The sequence below is a fragment of the Lampetra planeri genome, chromosome 52, assembly GCF_965212315.1.
Source record: "Lampetra planeri chromosome 52, kcLamPlan1.2.h2, whole genome shotgun sequence".
Lineage (NCBI taxonomy): Eukaryota > Metazoa > Chordata > Hyperoartia > Petromyzontiformes > Petromyzontidae > Lampetra > Lampetra planeri.
The window spans coordinates 3925257-3946147 of record NC_136158.1 but is presented as its reverse complement, the minus strand read 5'-3'; the positions used below and the strand labels follow the sequence as shown (position 1 = coordinate 3946147).

At 49.4% G+C, this 20891-nt stretch overlaps 1 protein-coding gene across 3 annotated transcripts in view; it reads right to left on the bottom strand.

Moving 5' to 3' along the window:
* Nucleotides 1-20891, bottom strand: part of LOC144734732 (exportin-1-like) — a 71513-nt gene that overhangs the window by 9847 nt on the left and 40775 nt on the right. For all 3 annotated transcript variants that reach the window (XM_078617071.1, XM_078617073.1, XM_078617072.1), the window contains 20 exons: nt 20655-20716; nt 19260-19304; nt 18486-18667; nt 16476-16524; nt 15753-15872; nt 14660-14788; nt 13824-13982; nt 12416-12607; nt 11576-11714; nt 10184-10365; nt 8318-8474; nt 7667-7830; nt 6595-6729; nt 5965-6148; nt 5031-5137; nt 3616-3810; nt 2457-2625; nt 1900-2034; nt 1459-1621; nt 85-181 (listed from right to left, as the gene is read on the bottom strand). In XM_078617071.1, coding sequence (XP_078473197.1) covers nt 85-181; nt 1459-1621; nt 1900-2034; nt 2457-2625; nt 3616-3810; nt 5031-5137; nt 5965-6148; nt 6595-6729; nt 7667-7830; nt 8318-8474; nt 10184-10365; nt 11576-11714; nt 12416-12607; nt 13824-13982; nt 14660-14788; nt 15753-15872; nt 16476-16524; nt 18486-18667; nt 19260-19304; nt 20655-20716 — 2765 coding nt within the window. The remainder of the gene's footprint in view (nt 1-84; nt 182-1458; nt 1622-1899; nt 2035-2456; nt 2626-3615; nt 3811-5030; nt 5138-5964; nt 6149-6594; nt 6730-7666; nt 7831-8317; nt 8475-10183; nt 10366-11575; nt 11715-12415; nt 12608-13823; nt 13983-14659; nt 14789-15752; nt 15873-16475; nt 16525-18485; nt 18668-19259; nt 19305-20654; nt 20717-20891) is intronic.

Genomic DNA, 20891 nt, shown 5'->3' with positions numbered 1-20891 from the left:
TACTTGGGCGCTTTCACCGCGACCGCGTGAGCAGCATCAATTGTGTTTTGTCCAGTGTCATTTTTTTGCCCGACGCTGTGCTACCTTGATCTGCACCAGGAAGTCGCGCAGGTGCTCTTTGAAGGCCGGGATGTCGTGGTTCAGGCTGAACAGCCCCGTCACAAACAGCTTCACCTGTGCACTGCACAAACACACAGACAACAAAGACAAAGGTACCCTTGAATACAGCAAATGCTGCAAACGATACAATATTAAGGATAGTAGAGTACACGAGGGGATGGTTTGGCTAATACCAGCAGACTGACATGTCCACCAAGTGGCTCCGTGTAAACAGAGTGACTTGTAGATGAGTGGCACGTAGACCGAGTGGCATGTACACCGACCCAGTAAACATGCGATTTTGGGCCAACATTGGCCTAACAATGACCCAACGTCCCGCGTTCGCTGCGGCGTGGCAATGTATAATTTGGACGCTGAGCACAATTCTAAGCATGTCCAGATGCAAAATTTCAGGCCAGATGCCATATTATAAGATTAACTCCCAACATTTGACTTTTAAATATATTAAAAGACAGTGCGCCGACTAGCGGCCAGAAGTGGTAATTGCGGGTGTGACAACAGTATGGGCAGAAAGACAGATACACGGGAGCGACCACACGGGGGAATATCTTGGCCAAGGGTCAGATGGGATCCATCTGGGAGTTCCCAGAACCAGCTTGAGAGTTCGAGAAAGGGGGCGTGGCCAGGGCGGAGCCACAGCCACGCTGGGAGGATATGAGGGAGCGAGGAACGGGTTCTGGGCTGTTGTGGGGGTCGGAGTCCTGGTCGTTGTCGTCTTTGGAATGGCTTCGTCGTCGTCGCTAGACTCTCAGCGTTATATTCCGTGCCAACGAGTCGTAGTCGTGTGAGGAAATAAAGGAGAAGCCTCTACAGTTTATGTCTCAAGAGTCGTTACATTACACTTATATGGGCAGTCCTCGACTTATGAACACAATTCGTTCCTGAGACCCGTTCTTAAGTCACTTTAACACACACACAGACACTCGTGCATGCGCGCACGCACAATCACTCCCAGCGCGAGGCGAGGTTGACTCATTACATCAGGTGGAAGATCACCCCGCTGAACAAAATAGTTTGCAAGTGCGAGTTTGCATTTTTAGTCAAGTTATATAAAAAAAAAATGGAAGCAGGTTAAGTGCGGGTGTTCGTAAGTTGGGTTTATTTTATTTATATAATGTTTATTATTTATTATTTACCTACGTTACTTTACCGAAAAATCCTAAGAGTATGAATCCTTGCAGTCACGAAAGCTTCAAATCTAGAACGTAAGTTGGGTGTTCGTAAGTTGGGTTTTCGTAAATCGAGGGCCGCATGCATATATCTTTCAAAGTGCATCTTATAGTCGAGGACACAATATTGCACGTGTGCGTGTGGTGAGAAGGAGAGAGGCTGCCTTACTCTTGCAGGTGTGGGAAGGCCGACTTGAGTAGGTTGGCGATGTACTCCTGCACGAAGGGCACGTTATTGGAGGCGGGCATCGCGGGGTTGAGTGGCACCGTGACGCGGCCTTCCTCCGCCAGGTTGAACATGTACGCCAGGATCGTGGCGTGCATCGTCAGGCCTGCGCCGCGGGGACAAACGGGGCACAGGTGACAACCACGGTGGGTGGTTGGGTGGGTGGGACAATGGTTGGATTGTTGTACGGGTTGGTGGGATGGTTTGAGTCGGTATGGTGGGTGCAGGAGGTGAGTATGGTGGTGAGATACCGATGGGCGAGTAGGCTTTGGGTGTGGGTATAGTGGGTGGGTGGTCATCGTTGTTCAGAGGGTGGCTGGGTATAGTGGGTATGGTCCATAGGCGGGTGGTTGGGTTTGGGTGGGTGGACGGGTGAAAGGGTACCTGCGGTGTGCGAGGTGTCCGTGACCACCGAGAAGATGTGCTGCAGGATGTCACAGAAGTACGTCTGGTAGAAGCTCTGTGCGGCCGCCCCTTCCTGACTCACATTCTGCAGCAGTGCCAACAGGATGGAAAGACCTGCAAGTGCAGACATAGCCACAGGTACCCTACTCAGCATAGACATCGGTGGGTGGTATCGGCACGCAGGAATTGGGGGAGGTGGGGCAGACAACTGGGTGGGGGGCAAGGCAAGTCAGACTGGCAGTCAAACAGACGTACAGGCAGTGATAAATCCACACAGGTAGCCGCACAGTTTGGATATTAGAGAAACACAGGCCGAGATGCAGTCGCACAGACATTCACACAGTCACATAAAGTCACGCAGAAAGTCATATCGGCAGTCAGAGACACAAAGCAACACAGGCAGTCGCACAGACACACGACAGGGTCATCCAAGTACAACTGCAAGAATGCGACAAGTCGCGCGGAAACACGGGCAGTCACTCGTACGGACACACAAAAAGTCACGCAGGCAAGCAGGCGGGCGGGCGGTGGCTTACCTGTGTCGGCGACGTTGCGCATCGTGTGCTTGAAGGCCCAGATGGTGGCGTCGAGGAGCAGCTTGAACTGCGCGGGAGGGATGGCCAGGAATGCCGGGAAGCAGTGCGTGTTGACGGCCTGAAGCAGCAGGAAGAAGTTGGTGCGGTGCTCGGGGTGTTCCTCAAAGTCCTGTGAACACACAACAACAACCGTCATTCACCACGAATTAGCGGTGACGTCACAATGGCGCTTGTGCCAGGCTATATGCACTTTGAGGCCACGTGAAGTGTCGAACGCCCGCTGGCAGGTTACGGGATATACTCAGGTGCAATTGGTTGACTGACTGAGGGGACTGGCAGATGCACCACCTGTGCCCCCTACTGTACCAACGCACACAAAGAAAAAGATCCCCCGTATAGCCTTAATAGACTGTTGGGGCAAGTGTGTGGAAAGACAAAACTTCCCCCGTATAGCCTACGTGTGAGTTGTTGGGGCAAGTGCTGGTAGCGAGCACCCATGCAGACTGGGCGCGGCACGCGAGTGGTGTGGCCCGGAACACACTTTGCGAAATGTGTCTCCCCAGTGCTGGTGTTTACACACCGTGCCAGGCACTCGGTTAGGGGCCCGAGTCGAGCAAGTTCGGATATTTGCCACTGATATTAGCCGTGGCCGGTAAGTAAGCACAGTGCACTAAACCACTACACTAGCGCTCCGCAGATTAAAATACAGGCACACCGAGGGAGGAGCAGACAGGCAGACACAGAGAACAAAGTGTGGACAGGCAGGAAGACGGAGGGAAAAGTGGACAGACAGAAAGCCACATAAAGAGAATATGAGCACATTAAAAGAAAGAGGAGACACACAGAATAAGACAAAGGCGAAGAGGAATAGACAGACAGGAAGCGCGAACAGATCAAAATAAAAATCACAGCGGGAGCAAACACACAAAGAGGCCGAGGGACAAAAAGGCGGACGGACATGTAGACACAGAAAGAGAACAACACAGTAATAGATACGGACAGAACAGATGGACAGAATGAGTACGAGAGACAGCATGGGCGGGACAAAAAAAAGTAGAGAGATGGATACACGCACATAACAAACAGACGGATCGAGAGACATAGATAGGGAGGGACAGACAGGAGGACAACGGGGAAGGCCGCGGGCCGTCGTGACCACCTTGTTGATCATTTCGAGCGTGCACTCGAAGACGGCGTCGAAGATGTGTGGGATCTCGGCGGTGATGTGGCTCTCCAGGCGGTTCACCACCGTCGCCATGGTGGCCAGCACCTCCGGCTCGCGCGCCGCCGCCACGTTGCGCTGGTAGTCCAGTAGCACGGCGTCGAGCAGGGGCGGCACAAAGTTCTCGGCCACCTGCAAGGGATAAAACATAGACAAATGTCCCCCCCCCACCGGATAGCATTAAGAGACTGTTGGGGCAAGTGCTGTCAACGAGCAGCACCTGTAAAGACCGGCACGGCACACGAGGGGGCGGGTGGCCAGCACCACGCCCTTTGTCTCCCCCAGTGGCGATGCTTACACAACCACGACAGGTACTAATTGAAGCTGAGTCGACCTAGGGCAGGGGTCGGCAACCAAAATAACAAGAAGAGCCATTTCTTTCCAATTCGGTACAAAATTCAGTATTTCAAGAGCCGCAATGCATCTATGTACATACGTACATATCGTCAAGAAGCAGCCCATAAAGAGCCGCATGCGGCTCCGGAGCCGTAGGTTGCCGACCCCTGACCTAGGGGAATCCCAGGAGATAATTGTCACTGGTGTTGGCCGTGAGCGGGAATCGTCACTGGTGTTGACCATGAGCGGGAATCGTGAACTCGGGTTGCCGGGTTTGTAGCGCAGAGCGCTACCAGCTACGCTACTGCTCCCCATACCTGGACGGGATGCACGCGGGGAGACAGCCGTGCCGCTAGGGTTGCGCGCATGTCCGCAGGCAGGCTGTGTCGCTACGGTCGCGATGACGCAACTAGGGCAGTGGGGGGTTCCCAACTTGTGGCCCACGGACCACCGGGGTGGTCTAGTGGTCTGCAAAGGCTGAACACCGTTGCAGATCTTACGAGTTAAGAGTAGGTTTAAAAATATATATCCGCTATTGTATATACATATGTTGAACTTCTTTCGCACCTTACGTCGACACCTGTGATAATCGGAGGTGCGGGGGAAGGACAAACTAAACACAAAAAGCAGTTGTAAAGAAATTAGTTTTCAATCTAGATAGAAAAATGCATTGCTCCAGTGGCTTCCTAATTGGTGCATGGTGGTTCATTGAAACCAAAAAGTTAAAAGTTGACCGTGTGGCCTTTGAGTCCAGAACAGTTGGGGACCGTTGCACGAGGGCAATTGTTGCCAGAAATGATTACCGTCCACTAATTTACTGTGTAAGTACGTTGTACATAGACGACCGTGCTTCATCAGAGGTAGTGTGAGCAACTATGGCTATTACGAAAGATCCCGGATGGATTGTGATGATGAACGCCGTGAAATCAACAAATGCTGCCAGACGAACAACACGGACATGAACACAGTGGGGGTAAAGAGGGGAGAGAGGGGTGGGCGATGGACGTGGGCCGCACCATCTTGGGGTCGGTGGAGCGGCTGACCCAGTCGGAAATGAGCTTCAGCGTCTCCTTCTTGACGGTGCGCATGCTGCGAATCAGTGGTTGCTTCGTCACGATCTCTCCTGCCACCGGGAACGGAGAGGAGATGACAGAGACAGGCAGAGTTGAGGAGGCAAGCAAGATGCACATTTCCCCCTCTATCCTGACGCAACTTATACAACGCCTCCCACTTGGAAGCCCTGATCACGAGGTTACTTAATGAGGTTTGAACAGAGTTGTCCACATGCGTGTCAGCGTGGATTCGTGAAGGCGAGGAGCATATATGTGGGGGGCATATAAATACAGTGCAACAACTTATTCTGCTGCAATGCCCTCTGGTACCTACAGCAAATCTACAAATCCTGTTTAGCAACATGATCGCCCACACAAGCATTGTCCAGGCTCAAATCTGCTGAGCTTCCGAGATCCAGTGAGGTCAGGCGCAGCAGCATTCAGGTTGATTTGGCAAATTCCCCAAATATTGTTCGTAATCCTAAACAAAATGTCCAAGAAAACACCCCCCCCCCGGCCCCTCCCCACACCAATGCAGATGAGCTGAGCATCGGCGGAACGGGACGGAGACTCGCCGTGGGCGGACGGGAGGGTGCCGTTACGGTGGCTAGGGGAGATGTTAACTTTCTCGCCTGGTATACAGGAGGTCGTTGGTTTGATCCCGACCCGGACGCCTGCTGTATATTTGGAGTTTGCATGTCTCTCCCTCTCTGTGGTCGTGTGGATTTTTCTCCGGGTCCTCCGGTTTTTCCCTCCCACATTTAGATTCAACGTGCGCTTAAGAGTATGTGGCTGCTATAAATGTCCACGTGATGATAAGTCACTTTCTTGAGCTATCATCTGATAGCCAGGCATTACCTGGTAAAATAAAAAAAGTCGATTAGTTTATAGTCGTTACCGTTGGCCTGCACGGCGGTGGAGATGTTCTCGCTCAGGCACTTGTAGACGTTGAGCATGTCCAGGTAGACGCGGCCCAACTGCACCACGAAGGGGTGGCCCACGGCGCGACACGCGCGCACGTTCGTCTTGAGGATGTTACCCAGCTGCTTCACGGTCTCCGCGTCCTTCAGGATGTCCACGTTCTGGGAGGGAGGGAGGGAGGGAAGGAGGGAGGTCAGGCGGTGACACAGCATGGGTGGGACGTCGTAACGTTCGCACGAGGCCCTCTGGTTATAAACTCGGCCTCGTCTTAATGCAAGGGCACCGAGTCTCTCCGATGTGATTTCAGGTTGTGCCGCGTTTTTTTTGCATCATGTCTGTGCCTGGGAGCTTCTTAAGCACACGCAGAGTCGGAAAATACAGCATGATTACTTCATACTGCTATCCCATTTACACCGCAGCAAGGAGCGCCACCCAGAGGTGGACAATAAATGTTTGTACAACTCAAGTGTCGCCATCTCAGATGGTACCAGCAAGTAAAATATTGATCTGCGCCCATGGATTACGTGGTCCACTCCACGCGACCTCGATGTGACACCCCTGTTGGCACGGGTGCCGTGGTGGGATCCGGTGTGGTCGATGATCTCACCTTGGTGGCCTGGTGGATGATGCTGTCCCACACTTGGTTGGGAAGCAGCATATACTTCTCAATGAGCCTCTCCTGCAGCACCTGGTCGGTCTGGGCGCCTATCATGTAGCCCACCGCCTCGTAGAAGGTGTGCACCTACACGCACACACACAAGACAAAGATCCCCCATATAGCCTCAACAGACTTATGGGTGCAAGTGCTGTTAGCGAGCAACTATGAAGGCCGAAACAGCACACGGCAGGGTCGGTGACCAGCACCACTCCCGGGCCGCCTTTGTCTACCTGGTGGCGATGTTTACACACCACACCAGGTACTCATTTGAGGCTGAGTCGACCTAGGGAGGCCCAAGACCGGTTCAGATAATTGTCACTGGTGTTGGCTGTGAGCAGGAACTGAACTCGGGGTTGACGGGTTTGAACGCAGTGCGATGACCCGCTACCCTACAAAGGCAAAGTAATTTTCTGCTTAAATTGGCACTAAAGTAGTGCTCATCTAGATTTGAAGCTTTCGTGACTGCAAGGATTCATATTCTTAGGTTTTTTCGGTAAAGTCACGTAGGTAAAACATCAAAATTAATAAAAATAAAATAAAACAAAAATCACGACGTATCGGAGGCAACACAAGTCTCCGTCATCAGGTGGGACCGTCACAGCCGGATTAGCTGCATCAAGTGTATCAACTCACTTGATGCAGCTAATCCGGCTGTGACGGTCCCACCTGATGACGGAGACTTGTGTTGCCTTCGAAACGTCGTGATTTTTGTTTTATTTTTATTAATTTTGATGTTTTACCTACGTGACTTTACCGAAAAAACCTAAGAATAGTGCTCATCTCTTGTTAAGAGCATTCCTATGATGGAGGGTGAGTCTAACCAGAGGGCAACCGCCACTGATTTCACCACAAAGTGGTACTCTCATTTAAGGGAATTCGCACGTACGATGGGCAGAGTCAACCCCCAGCCAGGATTTGAACTTGCGAGCTTCGTGAAAATGAGCAAAGTGGGGTGACAACTCTAGGAGTGTCACTTTCCCCAAACCCACACCCGGCTCCTTCCCCCGAGCCCCGTCAGCACCTGTTGCGGCTGCAGGTCGCAGATGATGGTGTTGATGCCGTTGAGGATCTCGTCGATGAAGGGCATAACCTCCCCGGCCTGCACCTGCACGAAGTGGCGGCGGCACTTCTGCGCGATTTTGATGAACGTGTCGCACGCCATGTCCTGCACGCCGTCGTGCGTCTCTGCAAAGGGCGAGCGAGCAAACGAGTGACTAGGCGGGCGAGCGTATGAGCGAGCGAGCAAGTGAGAGAATGCGTGTGCGATTAGCACGATTGACTATGTACAGTGTGCAAAAGAAGTTCAACATACATACATACAAAACGAGCGAGCGAATGCACGAGTGCACGAGCAAACGAGCAAGCGAACGCAGGAGTAAGCGATTGGATGAGCGAGTAGGTGAACTCACGCATGAATAAGTGAGGGAGTGAATGAGAACGCAAATGAGGAAACGTCTGAATGAACTTGGGTTTCATAGAAGCACGATTCGTGACAAGCGCAAGAATGATAAAATTGTAATTGAATGCTCCATGCATCGCTACAAACTGCCTTATTGTGTTTAGTTGTGTCGTTCTTCCCTCGCACCTCCAATTAGCGCGGTTGGCTACGTACGTGTGAAAGAAGTTTAACATATGTACGTACGTACAAGCACGGTAATAGCTCTGCGCTCACCGTGCATGAACTCAAAGAGCTTGTTGACGACGGTCTTGAGGAACTTCCAGTGGGCGCGCAAGAAGCGGGGGTACTGCCCCACGACGTACATGATGTTGGAGGCCACGATGGCCTTGTTGTCTTTGCCGCGCTTCTGCTCGCACAGCCCCAGCAGGTCCTAACGAGGTGAGGGGAGGGCAGTCACAAAGGTTAACGAGTAGAGAAAATGAGGGCGGGGGTGGAGGGGAAAGCGAGGCACTCACGTGGCGTGTGATGCCATCGACCTTGGCCGAGAAGGCTTAACTATCTAGCCATGGGTGCTTTTTAGTTTTAATTAAGTTTAGGGCAACCGTTCTTGGGCAAGCCCCGCATAGCAAATTACTTGATGCAGTAAAAACCCGGACTAATGGGGGGGGGTGGGGGGGGAGCATTGGCCTGGCGAACTAAAAAGTCCGGCTAATTGCTACGCCAAATAAAGAGCGATGCAATACATTGCTAATAACCATGTACATTATAACCAACATAAAAAAAACACGTCTGAAATTTATTACAATTCATTTTGCATTCATTTATTCCACAGTAATATAAATTGTAAAATAATGATGGTAAAATACTGCAGTGCTGTGCTTATTGCATACTCCGTTGTCGTATAGTTTAATACAGTACTCACCATTGCAGTGTGTCGCCCTCCAAAGCAAAAGCGGAGTTAAAAAAATCAACTAACCAAAAACACAAAAAAACGCTAAAAGGGACAAAATTAAAAAAACAATTAACCTAACAGCAAAGTGGGGGAAAAAAAACACTAATAAACCCCTCACCGCTAACACGGCACAAAGGAAGTACAACAAACGCCAGAAAGTGAGTGAATGAAAGTGCTGCAGAGGAGAGCGGGCAAGAGAGAAAATTGCGGAGCTCGGAATTCAAAGATGAGCACCAACTCAACTACCACGGAATGGTGGGAGGATCTTGAAATTCAACTAGGACACGTAGCAAAACTGTTGATTTCCCCACACTGCCCTTCCCTGACCATGCCATATGACAGAGGAAGAACCACACACAAACACGGTGTGGGGGGTTGGTTGTGTAGGGGGCCCTTGACTCATGCCACATGCTCCAGGTGGCTGTGGAGGCTACGCAGAATTATTTTATTCTTTAGCCGGCATCATCTCCCGTAGATGAATTGTGAAATCCGGCTAGCCTGGGGTTTACCGTATGAACATTCTGTTCGCATTGGATCATCCAATGCGAGAGTGATCGTGTTTGCGACAGAGACAGAAAAATTAAGAATAGGCTTTACCTATTCTGCCAATGAAACAGGTGTTAAAATGTTCAAACACCAAATAGATGCCTATTGCAAGGCGTCAAGTCGACATTAACCACACATACTTGTGGCAAAACATGCAAACAAACATTCTCTGATAATATATGCATTGTCCTTGAAACTGATTGTCCTACACCAGAGACAGCCTTTATTATTGCCTTGTCTCACCAGTGTTAGCTAGACCAGAGAACACCTTTTTTGCATTCTCTCACCAATGTTAAGACATCTTAACGCCTGTTTTATTGCCACAAAGGGTATAAAGCCTATTCTTCTTCTTTCATCATTGTGATAATGGCAAAAAAAGGTCCCGTAGAGGCAGAAACACAGCGCAAACGCATTCACGCGTTCACAACCACAGCTGGAAAGAGAGATGGAGACGTCGAACCCTACTCAACGTTCCAAAGATACTGGATCACCTCTACAAGAGTTTATCTTGAACCCTGTTACGGACAGACAGACGGAGACACAGACAGAGACACAGACGTAGACGCAGACGGAGACACAGACGGAGACGCAGACGGAGTGCATTCCATTAGCGCTGTCAGCCTTCATCCGACAGAGCGCACCTTGATGACGGTGACGAGGAAGCGCTTCTCATCTTCCTCGTGCATGGCGCCGCTGATGGATCCGATGGCCCAGCAAAGCGTGTTGAGGTTCTTCCACGACCACTCGACGCCGCTCACCTGGGCCTGCAGCTTCTCCGTCATGATGCGCTCCGTGTCGGTGTAGTCCAGATGCGTCAGGTACACTGCACCCGCAAACAAACAAACACCCCCCGTTTCGCCTTAGACAAACTTTTGGGGAAAGTGCTTAGCGAGCAGCGCCTATGAAGGTCGGCACGGCACACAAAGCGGTGGGTGGCCAGCACCACACCCACCCGACTTTGTCTCCCCGGTGGCGATGTTGACACAACGAACCAGGGTACTCAGTTTTAAGGGTGAGTCGGTCCAGTACCATTTCAGATGATTATCACTTGTCTTGGCCGTAAGCGGCAACCGAACTCGGGTCGTCAGATTCGTAGTACAGGGAGCTAACCATTACTGCCCCACCAATCAATACCAATAACTGCCATTCGCCACTAAGAGACGGTGACATCACCACAGCGCCTGTGCCAGGCCAGGTGCACTTTGAGGCCACGTGAAGTGTCGAAGGCTCGCTGCCCCATGCACACACAAACACAAAAATCCCCCCCCCGCCTCATGCGGCCTTCAAGAATGCTGAGGCAAGAGCTGTTTCGCACAAACCGAAAAAAGGTCGGCATAGCACATGAGGAGGTGATGTGACCAGAACTGTGCTTAATATAGCGGCTGTTTAGCAGAGCATTCAAATGACAATCGTGAGGTCGGAGTTCAAATATCGATCAGAGATGAATTCAGACCATAATCTCCCTCAAGTCCACAAAACAAGTCCCATGGCGAATAAGAGTGGATTATTTAATAACCTTACTCATTTCACATAATTGACTGGTCTTGGCCACACAAAGCCACTGGCTCCAATAACGTTATGCCACCTTAACTGGTACTGACAAGTGAAATATCTGGCCTTGGCTCATGGTCTTAACTAATTAAATATCCATCGCTGGCTGAGACTCACCAATAGCGATGAGCACCACCCTCCACGCTCGTTTGAGCACGGAGAGTTCTTTGACTTCAGAATCTTTATTTTTACCGGAGGAATACGATGAGCTGCAAGGCTCTTTTTTCACAGATGTCCAGCATGTCTCTATGTTTAACTTCTTTCTTACCGTACGTAGCCAACCGTGGAAATCGAAGGTGCGATTAGTCGAGGCAGGTCAGAAATTTACAACAATACAAAGTATAGGAAAGTTAGGCGAATCACATTTAAATGCGCAAATTTTTTTTTTTACCAGGTAAAGCCCACTGAGCTAATAGCTTATTTCTCAAAAAAGACCTGGGCACAACAAATGAAAGTGACCGGTCCGCGCGGGATCATCATACCGAGCGTCTCCCTCATGTTCTTGTAGAGGCTGATGGAGTCCGTGTCCTTCATGAATTCCCGCACCACCTCGCCCTGGTCGTTCTCCACCACGAGCACCTCCTCCGGCTTGGCCATTCGGCACACCATGACGAGTCTTACCTGCACAAGCACCGGGATGCACGCGCGCACACCACCACCAACCACACGTTCCAGAGGGTGAGCAGAAGCAATCGGCAATCGCATACCCAGGATTTGGCAAAGTACAAATGATCCACCCAGCCACTGACCCACCCACACAGGTACTCATTTGAAGCCGAGTCGACCTAGGGGAGGCCCGCTTATGATCGGTTCAGAAAATCGTCACTGTGATTTGGTCGAGAGCGGAAATTGAACTCGGGTCATAACCGGGTTCGTAGCGCAGCCGCGCTAACTGCTGCAATACCGCCCCCCCCACCCACTACCCTCCCAGTACACCCACCGACTCGTTTTTTCTACCTACCAACCCACCAAAGGATCTATGATCATACCTATCAACCCACCTATCATCCAATCTTTCACTTATTAATATATTTTTCCAATGTCTTCATGTGGCCAATAGCAGTGAATTACATAACCATCGGTATGACTAAACTTTGGCTGCCTTATGTGGCAAACAATTTCTGCTCTGGCCAATGGGCTACAGGAACCCATCTACCAAACGAGCAAACCATCCGCTACCCACCCAGCACACCCACCTATCCATCCTACATTTCTCTGACCGATCCCACCCGACCACTGACTCACCCATCCCCATCACTACAGACTCACCAACCAATCCACCTACTCAGAAACCCCACCCGATCGATCGCCCACCCGCCCACCTTGGACAGGACTGGCAGGTATATCTGTCGCCGGGGTGGAACGTCGTGGTGCGGGCTGCCGAGCAACAGCGGCGCGGCCGAGAAGGGGCTCTCGCGGTAGAGCTCCGACGCCAGGTGGCTCCAGTACTCCAGGCAGATCTTGAAGATCTCCGTCTCCTCCACCTCCGAGATCACCACCATGTAGTGCAGGGCCTACGTTGGGGCGAGAACGTCACGGTCGCGGGGCTATCGTCTCGCCTCCATCGCGGCGCCACCACACGGTAGCGGGGGCGAGGGTTCGCCACGGCATGTCGCAGAAGCTCGCCGCGCGAGCCCGGCATCCGAGCTGGTCAAATACGGCGGGGGCGTGTTGACGGCCTCGTTTGCAATTAGTTGCGGGTGATTTCATCTGGAGTACCGCAGGTATACCATACCTGTCAACCCAGACGGTATACCCGTATTCTTGTACAGGGAAATTGAGTTCTCAGGTCCAAAAAATGTATTTGTCTATTGTTTGTGTTTCTCCTTTGTGATGGACTTTGTAGGACGAACGTTGAGATTTATAAGGGCACGGAGTGACCAATCAGGTCCGAATTGGTCTGTAATAAGGTAGGCACTGATAAGGGGTTCACAGGTGTGGTATACTAACCACGAACACTGCAGTGACCGTTATTCACAAAGGAGTATGGCCATGTGTGCCGGTTTGCCACTGTTCGAATTAAAAAATGTACCTGCAAATTACTTATTTGAAATAAACCATGTTGCAACATCACCGCGTACTGGCTGGCTATACTTGCCTGTGAAACATGGCACCTTAGTGACAGCCTTGTTCTCTTGAAATGTTACGAATACCAAATATGATGAGAACACAAAAGAGCAGGATATTTTCACTTGCAATAAAAGCATTAAAATAAAAGTTAAACAACGAAGAAAATATATTATTGTTCCATTTTCTAGACGATTTATTTTACGGTAACGTATTTACAAGGCGAGAGTACGACCAACGCGTTCACAAGGCTATGACCATCTGCAGCCACGGTGGTTCCCACTAGATTAACCTCAAACAGTCCTTCTTGATGCAGATCTCGGACAGTTGGCCCGATGGTTTCCACGATGTCGATCTCCAACATTCGGCCCCGATGTCAGGGCAGTCGTCCTTCAGTCCCCGAGCCGGCGCCCGTTACGGGCCTCGCTCCCCCTGATACACGCGCGCTCCGCCACGCCCCGGTAACTTCCAGCACTTTACCCCGGTCGATTCTTCCAACAGACTCCACCGTCTTCTACTTCCCTTCTCGAACCTTCCCTCGTACAGCACACCCTGCATTTGTTTCCACCCATCTCCACTGACCCCACTCTAAGCCTTGCCATGTACAGCACCCTACATTATTATAGCAAAGGAGGGAGGGGAGAGGGGGAGTAGGGTCCTCACCTCGAGCAGCCCCTCGCGGAGGTCGCCGCGGCGCTCCACCAGCGAGCCGTGCTCCTTGAGGAAGGTGCACAGGAAGAGGCTCAGGTTCTGGATAAAATTCTGCTCCTCGTCCTTGCCCGTCGCGTACGCCAGCCGGATGTTGGTCTGCAGCGGAAGGATCTGTGCCGCGACAAGGATCAACAGACAACACGGAGAGGGGTGAGAACGTCGCCTTACTTTACCCCTTTTCCACTGGCGCATTCGAGCCGAGACTAAACCGGGACACGCTGGACTCGCGAGACATTCGAATCAAGCAGGGAGGGTCAGGGAACGTCAAATCAGTGCACTCCCGAGGACATGGCTCCACTGTGGGGAAACAGTCCCGACTCGTCCATTGGCGCGTGACGTCAGCAACGCGGCTCGTCTTCTGCAGTGGAAAAAATAACCCGCATCCTGGCACCTCCTCCTGAGCCTTTCATACGCGCTATTGTTTACCAAACGATCACTACCGCTCCCCACTTTATGCAAAGATCCCCAAGTGCTGTTAGCGAGCACCTATGAAGGCCGGAATGGCACACGAGAAGGTCTTTGATCAGCACTACGCCTGGTCGCCTTTGTCTCCCTCGTGCCAATGTTTTAACACACCGCACCAGGTACTCATTTGAGGCCGAGTCGACCGAGGGGAGGCCGAGGACCGATTCAGATAATCATCACCGGCGTTGGCCGGCAGCGGGAATGAAACTCGGGTCCCCGTGTCCGTAGCGCGGCGCGCTAACTGCTACACCACTGCTCCCCACACCGAATTTATATACACACACGTATGGATTGACACAGCTGTGAGTGAATGGGGCTGGCACCTGTTTGAGCTCGGCCATGGTGATGCTGAAGAGGGTGGCGAACTGCTCCTCGTACTGGCTCACCCGCACGCCCGCCACCTCCGTCAGGCACTTGAGAGTCACGTTACGGAACATGGGTACGTTGAGGAACTGCGGGGGAAGGTGCACCTCCGATTAGCACGGGTGGCTACGTGCGGTGCGAAAGGGGTTCAACATGCACACACATACATCCAAACGAGCGCCAACGTATATAAAAGGAAAAGCTGCAGCCCTGTAATTTCTTGACCATGCCACTGCTGACAGGAGAGAGCTCCAGAGAGCCCCTCTAAAGGTGATTTGGGCCACATGTTTTGGAAGAGGTGAAAGTACCCACACTTCATCCCACCACACATGAGTTGCTGAGTGATTGAACTGGCGACCTCTGGATTGGACCTGTAAGTCCACTGCGCTAATCGTTACACAACGGGAGCCTCCCCTGCCAACACAATTCATATGAAAAAGCTGCTGCAAGTGCATACAACCTCATACATGTCAAGCCCTTATCAGTGCCTACCTTATTACAGACCGATTCAGATATTGTTGGTCACCCCATGCCCTTATAAATATCAACGTTCATCCTACAAAGTCCTATCATAAGGGAGAAACAAAAAATACAAAATGTGTTTTTTTACTTAATTTCCCTGCACAAGAATACAGGTAAACTGTATGGATTGACAGGCATGCAACCTGTGCAAATGTATTCACTCAGAAACAAAAGGTTTAAGCGCCTCCCCCTGTTCAAACGAGCATCAGGTGATGTTCACCTCCATTGGTGGTTCTGACCTCTTAATCAGTGGTGGATATTCAACAATTCTACAGTTAGGATCTAGTTTCTCCATAGGCCAACAAATACTGGCTTACCACAAAAAGCAGTACTCATTTTATCGACCCAGGTTCGGATCATGTTTTTAGTCGGCCACCAAATAGGACTTGAACCGTCATTTCCTTGCGATTGTGAGAGCTGGGGCATCTACCAGTGCCACCCAGCTGGATTAGCGTAGGCTCTGGGTGTCAATCCTAAAATGCCAAACCACCTGGTGGCAATAAAAACCCCTCCCTCTTTATATCGTCTCACCTTGTAAACGAGGACGCTGATGAGTTTCGTCTCAAAGATGTACCCGAGAGGAATCCAATTCAGGAAGCGCAAAAGTGTTTCTAAGGTGGCGGCAACAAGTGGTGCATTCTGGGAGTTTTCCTGCAAGGGAATACAAAAAGCGAGCATGGCGGTTTCAATGTTTTCTTCTCGTGGGGCAAACAGCACTTGCAACAGTGGGCACATTCGTGAGCACACGGCTAACGTTCGATCGCCCCACAAGTGTATTATCCGAGTTAGGTGCTCGTTAGCAGCTGTTAGCCACGCACTGGTTCAATTATTAGATACTCCTCACTCATCAAGGGTCAGTGACCACAAACCAATTACTTTAACCAACAATAAAAACAGATAACACGCTTAACGCTGTCAGTTGTATTCTATGTCAACAATACGGTCACTTGGATCACACGCTTGCAAATGAGATTATGTCGCTTGAGTTGTCACCTGGTTAAACAAAATCAATAAGAAACGATTTTAGAGCTTAATTGACAGGTTTCCCATTGCCCGTGTTTTTGTTTTATCCAGCCCTTCGTTCCCACCCTGGCAGCAGAGCTAAACGAGCATTGACCTACATTAATTTTGAAGGAGCTCCCGCTGTTATTTCACAAGTGCAATTAAAATACGTTTAGTTTTGTTTTATTAAAGAGTCCACTTTCAAACGTCAATTTAGAGCGCAATAGCAGAACAACATTGACACCGACTCACCATGACAAACTGGCAGAGCTGGAACACTTGTGAGAACTCGTTGCACATGCTGGGGACACATCACCCGCACACGATCAGCATCTCGTCGCTCGTACAGGAAATATATATTTGTTTATGGTTTTGTCAAAAAGCGTAATATGTCACAAAGTTTCAGGCGAAGGAGATGTATTTTTACATGCTTTTATTTAACTCACTCTGTCTGTTGTTGTTGTCGTATCCTCAAATCTTGTAACTCAATTTTAACCCACTTCCCAATGTGGTATCGACTGCAAAACTTGGTATACTTATGTCATACTGATGACAATACTATATTCTATCATTAAAAATAAACAAAAATATTATTAAACCATCTATTTTATATGTTATGTTTCGGCTTGGGTCTAATTGTCCACGCTCAACTGACGTTGGCTGTAAATCACCACGGTCCCTTACGTTATGGCAAGCTTCGGGGCCACTTCCTGGAGTTGTGAAGTTTTGCCATTACTCGTACGGTACATTTCATTAAAGCGTGTTTAAAAAAAAGCATTTTAAAATATTACTTATTTCTAATTAAATATCGTTTACACTAATAATGGAGAGGAAGATACGTGGCTTAGAAGGCACTTGTACTACCATGTCAGAAGAGCCACAAATGGAATACATTTCTCCAGGCCTCGAACAAAAGAGGGCACACCACATTGGGCAGTGGTTCTTAACCTATACTGCAGCCTTGCACCCACAGTTGGTTCTCAATCGATTAAAAATGTACAATGTTAATGAATACATAGGTTTGATGAAACAAAGTAGTTGTACTTACGTGCCCATACTTAATTTGTGTTTTCGATGATTTACCTTCTAGAAAATCTGGCCATGTCTGGTACCCCCAGAAAGGGCATCTCACACCGCCAGGGGCTACGTGCACCCCAGGTTAAGAACGACTGACATTGGGCCTGTGTTTTGTTGCAAATGAAATAGGGGGTCCCATGTGGCTATTCTGGTCTGGGCCTCCAGCACCATTGTCTTGATTGGGGAGAAACCATACCCAAAGAGGTTGAGAACCACTGGTGAAGAAACAACCACTCATCAATTGGCTGAAAACATCTTAATATTCAGAGGACCGCAGAGCTTGAGCAATTGTTGCCGCCGGCCTCACCGCCTGGGCCGCTGCCTTCCTGATCGTCTGTGGTTCCTCATGCCTCCGAGTCGTTGTCTCTCGTCAAGAGCGGGCGACTACTGTGCTGCGGCGGGATGTTAACTACCTCGCCTGGTATACAGGAGGTGGTGAGTTCAAACCCGACCCCGACGCCTGCCGTATATTTGGCGTTAGCGTGTCTCTCTCCCCTCTCTCACCGTGGTCGTGTGGATTTTTTTCCGGGTCCTCCGGTGTTTCCCCCCCCCCCCCCCCCCCCCCCCACATTTATAAACGTGTGTTTAAAGTATTTGGCTGCTATAAATGTCCACGTGATAAGCCACTTCGGTGAGCTATCATTTGTGGCTAGGTCGCCTCTGAAAAAGAGCTATACAGCTCAGTGGGCTTTACCTCGTAAAATAAAAAAAATAGTTTAGCTTTAAATTTTGATTTAAAGCTTTCGTGACTGCAGGGATTCATATTCTTGGTTCTTTCGGTAAAGTCACGTGGAAGGGAAACAATGAAATTATAAAAATGTAAAACAATAAAATTATAACGACGTTTAGATTGCAACAAAAGCAATCATCATCAGGTGTGGAACCACAGCAAGAAAATTTGAAAAAAAAAAATATCTTGCTGTGGTTTTCACACCTGATGATGATTGCTTGTGTTGCAATCGAAACGAATTTTATTGTTTTATATTTTTATTATTTTGTTTCCCTTCTACGTGACTTTACCGAAAGAACCAAGAATATAGATTAGTTTTAGTTTACAAAGTTGAACGCTTTGGCAGTTTCTAACCGCCAAAGGGCTTTTGCCTGTTGAGAACCCATCACGGCATCGGCAAGGGCGCAGGCACCACGGAGCTGCGTGTTTTTTTTTAATCTCACGAGGTCTCTCACCTGTCCTTGAGGTGCTTGGCCTTGAACTGAGTGAGCTGCCCACTCGAGAAGTCAAACACCTCCTCGCTCAACAGCTTCAGGATGGCCATGTTGTTCTGGCACAGCGACTCGGACGTGCGGCTGGCACCCACGATGTCGCTGATGAACGTCGGCCAGTTCTTCGGCCACTCCTGCTTCAGGATCTGTTTGGAAGGCACAAGAACGGTCCATTTGTTTGTCCCCTATCACCCCCCCCCTCCATGGCAAAAAGCACAGGCTAAACTACGGAAATATTAGAAAAACAGACAAGCCGACAAGGTCTCATATTTCTCTGTAATTTTATACAAAAACAGTATTTTTTTTATACAACCCATTGGTCCAACGGCCTTCGGAGTACATAATTCCAGCAGCAAACTCTAAACCAGGGTTTAGAGCTCTTTAAATACTGCTTCGTGGCGTTATTTTTTTAAGGACCGTCTGTCTCGTATTCTGATGCATTGCAGCTCCTGAAATATAAATTTTAACCAAATTCGAAAAAAATGTCTCTTCTGGTTTACCAACCACCGCTCTCATCAGTGTCTCATCAGCAGAGCCAACATTGCTCGTGAACTGCCTGATATCAGACTTTAACAACCTGATATCATATATTAGCGTGGACTGACCAAAGGCTATATATATATCTATATGAGGGTGTTTAATCTTGTTTATACATGTATCTTATAACTTGCGTAAGATTATTTGACAAATTAATATATAAAAAGACACAAAAGGAGTGTTGCACAAGGAAGATCTTACCTGAACCAGTATCATGTTCAACTTGCCAATGTAAACTTTCTCTTTCTGCAACACAGAGCACAGACAACCACACAATTTCACAGCAACTGTAGCAATCACATTTCAGATATCAGCTCCAAAGTGCTCCACCCATTGGCGTCCAGTCCAAAAAGCAGCACCAATTAATGGATGCAAGGTACTGTATAGGACACGTGCCTTTGAGAATTCAGCAAGTTGGGAAAAAAAATCACATTACACGTGGATTACATCGTCTGTTCCAACATGAGTTTGTCTTGAATTGGCAGTATGGAAGCTGATGGGTAGCTGTCAGGGCAAAACGCGTTTGCAGATTTGTACATGACTATGGCATTATCAGACATACTTTAATGAGTAAAAAACGCTTTTAACCTTATTAACCCGAGTTACAACGCTTTCATAAAAAACGATTCCAAAGCAATGCACACCATCTATCACACTGCTAGCACGTGCCCGCTGTGCATATCATCTGCACCGTTAATTGGTGGCCACCTGTCTGGCTTGTGATGATTAATCTACGGCAACATCTGGGGACTGCTAAATAGCGGGCATCTGTTAATTGGGGCGACCGGGAAAAACATGCAGCAGATGGAGTTTCATTTACACAGGGCGACACAGGCTGCTACATATGGGGCCATGAATGAGCCAGTTAAGTGGCTGATTGTAAAATCGATGATTGGCACATTGGTTAACATTTAAAACAAAAAAATCCCTGCAAGGTGATGAACGACATCACATTTATTGTATTGGGTTTATACTGGTAGGAACCCACTGGTTCCACCAGCCCACAAGGGATTATTGTGTCCGTCCATCGTGCATCCAAAAATGGGAGGGGTGGGGCTGGGTGGAGAGGGGCTGGGTGGGGACGGTGGGGAGGGGCTGGGCGGGGAGGGGAGGGTGGGGAGGGGCTAGGTGGGGAGCGTGGGAGGGGTGGGGCTGGGTGGGGAGGGGCTGGTCACCCCGTGGTGCCCTTATAAAACTCAACGTTTAACCTACTCACGCTGGCTTGTGCCCGCCCTCACAGTCGGGCATATTTGCGGAATACACCACGCCCCCGTTGACCCAGCAACCCAACGTTCCTACCAGCTCCCTCCGCAGGAGAGTGTTTTGTGAGTCTGTATGTGAGCCTAATTGTAACAAGCATCAACGTCACATACAGCAATAAACTCAATGCGATGATTTTTAAACGTGATTAAAAGTTATAAACCAACACTACAAAGTGTAACAGCGTACAAATTGTAGACCCATTGTATACACCGGTGAAAGCAACGAATAAATATATTAACTACAAGAAAACTTTTGCTAACCATACACCTACTCATTCGAGCTTTAGTAGTTACAACCGCAGTGCTTTCAACTCTTATCTGAAAGATGACCGACCTCAAGATTGATTGGGTCTTGAGATGTTTTAATCACCAGGCCCACAACGTACTTCTTTATTCCTGCAACACAGCAACAGACAACAACAACATCAGTCTCCGTTTTAACCACATTTCAATTTGTTTTGTTCTGGAAACTGTTTTGTTCACTGCGAGACATTCCTATCCGTGCCGTTCACTGGTGATCGGGTATGCGACGAGTAACGAATTTAACAACCCTAGTACAGGACACTCTCGA